Consider the following 9,250-nt stretch of genomic DNA (forward strand, 5'->3'; position numbering starts at 1 on the left):
AGGATTTACATATTAGTAAAACTGATATGATCACACGACTCTAAAACTTTTTTTTTTTAAATTGGGATATAATGTCTTAAATTCAAAAAATTAATTTAATTTGACATAGGCTAACAAAACAGCCTGCAAAATCCAAACCGTGTTTTGTACAGTGTATTTAGCACATATGTAAGTATGAAGAGTAATGTGAAGTGTGTCTGTAAACACACTGATCTACATTCAGCGTTTATTCTACAGGAACTGATGCAATAAGAGCGTACAGTTACAAACCCCGCCCACATCTCATCCCGAGAGCTGATTGGTCTGACGCGAAAGCCTCTCGTCTCTCATTGGTTCCCGCGCGTGTCAGTCAGAGCGCGGTGCCGCTGCACATGGAGGGAATGGCGCCACGTTGACATCAGTCAGTGTTTTCACTCACCGCTTAATAAACTAGACCAGAATCTTCATTTCACGGTGAATAACGGTGGAGGTGAGACAATCTTCAATTTCTTGAGATGATGAAATATATATAGAATCATAATAATGATGATGTGTCAGGCTGCAGGATAAGGAATAATTAGAATATGCACTGATAACATCATAGTATATATAGCCTATATATGTTTTATGCTGTGGTGAATGACAACATTAATACTTTAGTTCTCTAATTTGACAATTATAAAAATTGGTCTGATGTTGCAATGAACCACTGTCTAATCCTTGCTACTATAATTAAAATATCTGTGATTGAAATGAAATGACTGTTATTTTACAGTGTTTTTCTGTAATGTATTATAATAATTGTCCTACAGCGTCTGAATATTATAGCTCATCTATAGCTGTCATCTACAGTGATTGTTTTGAATGCAGTGCAGGTTGCTTTAGATAAAAGTGTGTGACAGATGTATAACTGATCTGATGTGTGTGTGTGTGTGTGTGTGTGTGTGTGTGTGTGTGCAGGTGTGTGATCATCAGGATGAGTGTGGGCTTTATTGGAGCGGGTCAGCTGGCACATGCCCTGGTCAAGGGCTTCACAGCCGCGGGTAACACACACACACACACACACACACTAATAAACTTTAGTCTCTCGACTGGTCCAGTTGTTTACACATGTATCTATCTATATATCAGAATCAGAATGAGCTTCATTGGCAAGTATGTTTACACACACACACACACACACACACAAGTAATTTGTCATGGTGACCGGAGCGTCCAGTGCAGAACACACGACATGATAGTGCAGACTTACATATGAATTACACAGTAGAAATATAATATAAGAAACAGAAATGTAAACAACGCAATATAATACAGCAGTAGAAATGTACAGGAATATAAATAACTTTCAGTTAGTTGCAAAGGCAACATTTGTGATTTTCATTAGGGTTAGGCTTTAATCTGAAATTTTATTTTACTTCATTTAAAAGGGTTTTTAATAGTTTTACATTTTACATAATCAAAAATAACTGGAGGAGTCTTTAATATAAGACTGAATTCTTTACGATTTTGACATGTTGTTCAAATAATGAAATGTTTTTTTTTTTAAACTCAAATACAACTTTTATTATTTATTTTTATTTTTTATTATTTTACATGCAATAACCAGTATCTTTCTTTCTTTATTTTTTTATGAAGGGACCATGCACAATTTTTAACATAAAATTACCATTTCATGTATTGTACCGGATTTTTCATCCGTAGTCCCCCAGACAAGACAAAGCTAACAAAACATTACACAGACAATACCAATGTTCACATACAATAAATGCACACATACTGTCAAGGCCATAAAACAACATAAATAAATAAATCAGTCAACCAATCAATTTAACTACTTTTGTTTGTGTTTCAGGAGTCATTGCTGCAAACCGAATCACAGCGAGTTCTCCGGACACAGATCTGCCCACGGTCTCCGGCCTACGGGTGAGTGAACATCATCTCTGGGGTGTTTAGAGTGTAAAGTCGACATGAAACTGAAGTTGCGCTCATCTTCTCTCCTCTGTTGTGTCGTATATCGGGTGAAACGCTTCAGGAACGAGAACATGTGGGCGGGGCTTTATGTGTCTGTGGGGAGTTGATTGGATGGAACTGATTCTGATTTAACATTATTAAAACAATAATGATGATGTGCACCTGTAGATCATTTACAATAAACACACACACTCCTGCCGCTGTTATTCTAATGCAAGATTACCAGAAACATGCATTTAAAACAATAATGATGTGCACTGATAAATCATTCAGAAGAAACACTGCAATATTCTATAAAGAATAAGAGTTGGTCGCTTTAACGTTTTCTCTGATGTTCCTCAGAAAATGGGCGTCAGTTTGACGACGAGCAACAAGGAAGCGGCGCACCAGAGTGACGTCCTGTTCCTGGCGGTGAAGCCGCACATCATCCCGTTCGTTCTGGACGAGATCGGCCCGGATATCGAGGACCGACACCTGATCGTCTCCTGTGCAGCTGGAGTCACTATCAGCTCCATCGAGAAGGTGCCACACACACACACTCTCTCTCTCTCTCACTCACTCACTCATTCACTCACTCACTCACTCTAAAAGCATGCAGCTCATAAACGCTGTAATGCTCATTGTTAGTTGATGTAAACTACTGTTAACAACTGAGCGCTTACTGTAATAATAACTCTATTAATAATAGCAATAATTCCCTGTCCAGGTACATAAGATGGTGATTGAGCTGTGTGTGCGTGTGGACGTGTGTGTGTGCAGAAGCTGCTCCAGTATCGCGCGGCTCCTAAAGTGATGCGCTGCATGACGAACACGCCGGTGGTGGTGCGCGAGGGAGCGACGGTTTACGCCACCGGGACTCACGCGGATCTGGAAGACGGGAAGCTCCTGGAGACGCTCATGGGGAGCGTCGGGTTCTGCACCGAAGTGGAGGAGGATCTGATCGACGCGGTGACCGGCCTCAGCGGGAGCGGACCTGCTTATGTGAGATACTCACTCACTCACTCACACACTGATTCACTCTCTCACTGATTCTCTCATTCACTCACTCACTCACTGACTGACTGACTCACTCACTCACTCACTCACTGACTCTCAGACTCACTGACACACTCATTCATTCACTCACTCACTCACTCACTCACTGACTCTCAGACTCACTGACACTCATTCATTCACTCACTCACTCACTCACTGACTCTCAGACTCACTGACACACTCATTCATTCACTCACTCACTCACTCACTCACTCATTCACTGACTCTCAGACTCACTCACTGACTCACTCACTCACTGCTTATGTGAGATACTCACTCACACACTGATTCACTCTCTCACTGATTCTCTCATTCACTCATTCACTCACTCACTCACTCACTCACTCACTCACTCACTGACTCACTCACTCACTCACTGACACACTCACTGATTCACACATTGACTCACTCTCTCACTGACTCTCTCATTCACTCACTCACTCATTCAAATGCTGTTTTATCAGATTTGTGTGTGTGTGTGTGTGTGTGTGTGTGTGCTCTCAGGCGTTCACAGCTCTGGACGCTCTGGCCGACGGGGGGGTGAAGATGGGGTTGCCACGGAGACTGGCGGTGCGACTGGGAGCACAAGCTTTACTGGTACGTCCCGTCACATGACCTGAGCAAGATATACACACAACCAAGGCCTATTTTACTTGATGACCTTTTGACCCCCCCCCCTTTTTTTTATTGATTATTTTTATTTATTTTTTTGTATTATGTTTTAAATGTTAAATTAAATTCCAGTAATCAAAAAGCAATACAACTTAACAACAATTTATACAATTATAACAAACACAAAAATTTTAGGGCCCTATGGAATCAGTTATATTTTTAGTTCTTTTTTATCTAAATTCTAATAAAAAAAGTAATAAAGTAAAATTTTAGGGCCTTATGATTTTTTTTTTTTAAACCAAATTCAGTTTTTTTCTAGATTCTGTTTTAAATATTAATTATAATTCTAGTAATCAAAAAGAAATTCAATTTAACAACCATTAATTAAATTTTAACCTCAATGAAATCAGTAAAAAAAAAAAATCCTGAATTTATTTCTTCTCTGGATTGTGTTTTAAATGTTAAACTAAATTCTACTAATTAAAAATCATGTCTAATGAAGTGCAATCATGAAACTTATACATTTTAACAACAATGTACCTAATCAAATATTTTAACAAAAAACGAAATTTAATCAAATTAATTTGCCCCCAAATTCTGGGTTGAATTTTGAATAATGTTGACTAATTTACAGGGTGCTGCTAAAATGCTGCTGGACTCGGAGCAGCACCCGGGGCAGCTGAAGGATAACGTGTGCTCACCAGGGGGCGCCACCATCCACGCACTGCACTTCCTGGAGAGCGGAGGCTTCCGGAGTCTCCTCATCAACGCCGTGGAGGCGTCCTGCATCCGAACCCGGTGAGAGCTTACACACGCTCCGTATTAGTACCAGCCCGATTCGTCTGCATAATTAAGGGCGTGGCCACTTGAGTGACAGGTGGATTGTCACTGATGTCACTACTAGCTGGTTGTCTGCTTATGTTAGCATCACGTCACCTCAGCTAAGCACATTTTCATTTATCCAGGAGCGACACGCTGCCAATATGGCGACGGCCGGCTCCGCCCACATTGGGCTTCAAAAACACTACTGGTGACTTCACGCTCACTACGTCCATAGTTTTTTAGTCTGGTTGAAACTGACGGTTATGGAAAGGGCGGGACATTTCCCAAACACACTCGAAGCGCTCGACCAATCACAACACACTGCTCCAGCCGACCAATCTGAGCACAGTGTGCTTTTCAGAAGGAGGGGCTTCATAGATACAGGAAGTAAACAGAGCGTTATCGACAGACTGGGAAGAGAGGACGCGGAAGTGAGTTAGCATTTTAGCACTACGGTTCCCTTGCTCTAAAGTCTGTGTGATTTTTGAACGGGTTTTTGCTAAATCGCTTGAAATAAGGTCTGTGGTGAACAAACCCTCTAGATATTTTCACCTTTTGATCTATGACATAAAACACACCAGTTATAACCTGCTTGTGTTTTTTTTTTTAACTTTATAAAGGCTTTTTTTGACAAAACGTGTAGGCAAGGCAAGTTTATTTATATAGCACATTTCATACACCGTGGCAATTCAAAGTGCTTTACATAGAAGAAATTAAAATAATCCAAAGTAATCAGAATAATTAAAACAGTTTAGAATAAAAAAAAATCATCATAATAAAAATAAAATACAGTAAATAAATAAATAAATATTATTTATTTATAATATTAAGGGTCTCAACTCTTTGTTGAACACACATCTTATTTTTTGCTATTTTCCAAAAGTCTATGGGGGAAATGCTAGGGAACCCATGCGCCGCTAACTTCCCAGTTGTCCTACAAAGTGACATCATCACTTCGGCACTCTATGGAGAATATGAGGAAAATAATCAACATTCAAGTTCTAGTAGAGCCTGAAAACAACATGAATATTAATGAGATGTTCCTGCTGTCAGAGAGCTGCAGTTTCTGGCGGATCAGGAGAAGATCTCGCCGGCCGCCATCAAGAAGACGACGCTGGATAAAGTCCTGCAACAGCCGGGCGTCTCGTCCACGTCTGTGGGAACCAAGAGCAGAGTGAACCTGTTCAACAGCCGGAGCGGAAAGAAGAACTGAACATGGCGGACTCATCTCTCACGGGACGATACAAGATAATGGCATCCGTCCACACACACTCACACACACACACACACTCACTCAGACTGAAGCTGAAGCGCATCATGATGTCACACTAGTACATGTCATTACAGAGTATTTTTTTTGCTCTATTTCTAAAGGAAGTAAAACAGGTTTTATATCAAGTCACTTTACCATCATTTGCACACAAACCTTCAGATCTGTTAACAGGAAGTGATGTCACAGACTGACTTTGTTACCTCTTTCTTGAACACTTCATGGGGATTTATTGCAGATCTCGATGCCCAAGTACTATTTTATTTCTTTGTTCATTTTGAAACGTTGGCGAAAATAATGGATGTCAAACAGCCAAAGTGTTTTATAAGCGACTGTCGTGCGTGAAACGTCTTTCCGTCTGTCCGTTGTGTGTTTCTGATGCAATAAATATTGCTTACATTTAAATAAGAATCGCCTTCGGGAACTCTGTGCGAGATGATCCAGTAGTCGCCACTGGTGACTTAAGAGTGAGTGAGAGTGTGTGTGTGTGTGTGAGAGTGATACTGTGAGTGTGTGTGTGTCTGAGTGAGTGAGAGTGTGTGTGTGTGTGTGAGTGAGAGAGAGTGATACTGTGTGAGTGTGTGTGTGTCTGAGTGAGTGAGAGTGTGTGTGTGTGTGTGAGAGTGATACTGTGAGTGTGTGTGTGTGTGTCTGAGTGTGTGTGTGTGTGTGTGTGTGTGTGTGTGAGAGTGAGTGTGTGAGAGTGAATGTGTGTGTGTGCGAGAGTCTGTGTTAGAGTGATAGTGCGAGAGTGAGTGTGTGAGTCTGTCTGAGAGAATAAGTGTGTGTGTGTGTTTGTGTGAAAGTGAGTGTGTGTCTGTCTGAGTGAGACTGTGTGTGTGTGAGAGTGATAGTGAGTGAGTGTGTGTGTGTCTGTCTGAGTGGGTGTGTAAGAGTGAATGTGTGTGTGCGAAAGTGAGTGTGTGACAGTGATAGTGCGAGAGTGAGTGCGTGTGTGAGTCTGTCTGAGAGAATGAGTGAGTGTGTGTGTAAGAGTGTGAGTGTGTGTTTGGGAACGTTTCCAGTCTCCGCTGGAGGCTCGGCTATTTCTAGAGCAGAATGTTGTAGATGTTCCTCCGCTCAGCTGCACGTAGACGAGTGTGTGAAGACACGCCTGTTTTACTTCTGATCCGCTCTGACCTGCAGGTCAAAGTTCACGCTGGCGAGACCCCAGAACAGAGGAAAACAGGAGCAGAGCCACCAGAACATTTATATGTTCATCATGTAACAATTATTATGAACATTCCATTGTATCGTTCTGCAAACATCATAGAACGTTACATTGTGTGAACATTCTAAAACGAGATGTAACATTTAAAAAACGTTTAAATGTTTTTTGTGCATTATTAAAGACTGAATAAGGAAAGCTTTACGTTCCTCGTGCTCAGCTATAATGGCATTTGTTATAAAGCGCTCCATGATTGTGTTTTTCTGCATTGTAATATGTTTGATCAAATCACACGAGTCGACGTCCTCATGAAAGCTGGCTCTTAACGCACATTCTGTTCAAGTCTGACCCGAGCCGATTCCCGATACACTTCCTTAAATTACAACACAAGCGTTTTCATTTTCGGAAAGTTTCAGAGCAAGAGTTAATTTCTGCTGCTGAACCTCTTGAAGTGAGTGCTATTATGCCTTTACGTCGGCGGCGGGATTAGTTCCAGCGTTCGGTGTGTGATTAAGGACGCTGCTCTTGTGTTGTGTGTGTTCTGAGGGCCGCTGTTTATTTGTGTCTCTGATTGGAAGTCGAGGAGGCGCTAAAGAGTTCGATAATCCTCCTTTTATTGCAGAGGTCGTTCCTCGGCTGGCCCTGCGCTCTCGAACGCTGATAAGTCAAACGAATCTTACGCTCCTGTTATTCCTCTGGAAACACGCAGGAGCGCTTCACACACTGTTCATCATTTTTCTGATGATGTTCCACAAACACAATCAGTCATTTCCACCATTCTTCAGTTGCTCGTCTCGCCAAACATGTTTCTTCAAAAGAGCTTTTGCCTGATTTTGAACTACTTGGGATTATTTTTCTTCTCATGCATAAAAAGGAGAGTTCATCTAAATGTTGAAAAACAAATCTTAATTTATTCTCGTGTGTGTCGGCTGTCCCAACTAACAGGGAATGATCTCAGAGCGTTCCGGGGAGGTTCTCTCAAAGTGCAATCAAAAGTAACGTTCCCATAATGTTTGCAAAATGATAAAATGGACAGATGTTAAGAGAACATTCAGAAAAAGTTCATAACTTAATATTACTGCTGGCAAATTTATTAATCACGATTAATCGCATCTAACATACATATAGAGTGTATATATATATATATATATATATATATATATATGAAGAGTTCAGATGCAAAAGCCTCTAAGTGCCATTTGAAATTTTCTTCTTTAATGATGATTTTTATCAAGCTTGTATATTTAAGTTCAGTAATTTCACTTAAATAACAATTAATAGGTAATTATCATTGCCATTTATGTGAAATTACTGAACTTAAATATACAAGCTTGATAAAAATGGTCATTTTAGAAGAAAATTTGAAATGGCACTTAGAGGCTTTTGCATCTGAACTCTTCATATATATATATAGAGTGTGTGTATATATATATATATATATATATATATATATATATAGAGAGAGAGAGTGTATATATATATATATAAAGAAATATAAATATAAATATTAAGAATTATCGGTATCGGCCAAAATGTTCATAGATGCACCGATATTAACATTTTGGCCGATACCGATAATTCTTTATATTTGAAAGCCTATAACCGATATATTGGCCGATGAATCTAAATCCAAATTTTTACATCCTTTTTGAGAGCCTGATTAAAAAAAAAAGTCTCATCATTAAAATCCACATTCCAAACAGACCATTATAATGTTCAAGTTATAATTTTTTTATGTAGCCGATATTTTCCTGTTTTGAAGTGATTCCAATCATATTTCAAGCAATTCAAATCCATTATGTTGAACAGTGCTCATCTGAAGTGTCTCAGCTGAAGGAAATAATACATTATTTATCGGCTTTAATATTTCGGTCAAATTCTGATACCGATAACATTATAGCGGCCGATATATCGTGCATCCGTAATATATATATATATATATATATATATTTACAGTGTGTGTGCGTTTGCATACGTGTGTGTATATGTGTATATATATATATATATATATATATATATATATATATACTGCACACACACACGTGTGTGTATATATATATATATATATACACACACACATATAGTTACAAACTTTTATGTTAGATTTGATTTTTATCAGAACTTTCTTAAAACATATTTTTATTAAATATTAGTCAAATATTGAATAGAATGGAATAATAATAGAATGGCATCATGGTCTGCTCCTCATGCAAAATTATCACGATGAATATCTGCAACTTTTTTTTTGGTGCGTAAAACAGTGATTTCATAATCTGATGTAACGGACACCAGGGTTGCCAAATCTGTGGTTTTCCCTTGGAATCGGTCTGCTTTTAAACTGCTGGGTTTATCCACGCGTGGGTTCAAAGTTTGACATATTGCATAAATTG

General features: G+C 39.3%; 1 protein-coding gene across 1 annotated transcript; it reads left to right on the forward strand.

The window, feature by feature from the left end:
- The first annotated feature begins 321 nt into the window (after window positions 1-321).
- On the forward strand, window positions 322-6,265 carry pycr1b (pyrroline-5-carboxylate reductase 1b). The gene is made up of 8 exons (XM_039673583.2): window positions 322-469; window positions 940-1,022; window positions 1,835-1,905; window positions 2,296-2,475; window positions 2,713-2,934; window positions 3,493-3,585; window positions 4,235-4,398; window positions 5,476-6,265. Exons 2-8 carry the CDS (start codon window positions 956-958, stop codon window positions 5,633-5,635), a joined length of 957 nt encoding a protein of 318 aa, XP_039529517.1. The 5' UTR covers window positions 322-469; window positions 940-955; the 3' UTR covers window positions 5,636-6,265.
- The last annotated feature ends 2,985 nt before the right edge of the window (window positions 6,266-9,250 follow it).

This window comes from Pimephales promelas, chromosome 21 (genome assembly GCF_988280905.1).
Source record: "Pimephales promelas chromosome 21, fPimPro1.hap1.1, whole genome shotgun sequence".
Lineage (NCBI taxonomy): Eukaryota > Metazoa > Chordata > Actinopteri > Cypriniformes > Leuciscidae > Pimephales > Pimephales promelas.

Bases quoted from the DNA above. Each gene is read 5' to 3' on its own strand.
- pycr1b (XM_039673583.2), top strand. From the start codon at position 956: ATGAGTGTGGGCTTTATTGGAGCGGGTCAGCTGGCACATGCCCTGGTC. The intron at 1,023-1,834 runs GTAACACACACA...TTTGTGTTTCAG, and splicing joins CAAGGGCTTCACAGCCGCGG to GAGTCATTGCTGCAAACCGA. The intron at 1,906-2,295 runs GTGAGTGAACAT...GATGTTCCTCAG, and splicing joins CCACGGTCTCCGGCCTACGG to AAAATGGGCGTCAGTTTGAC.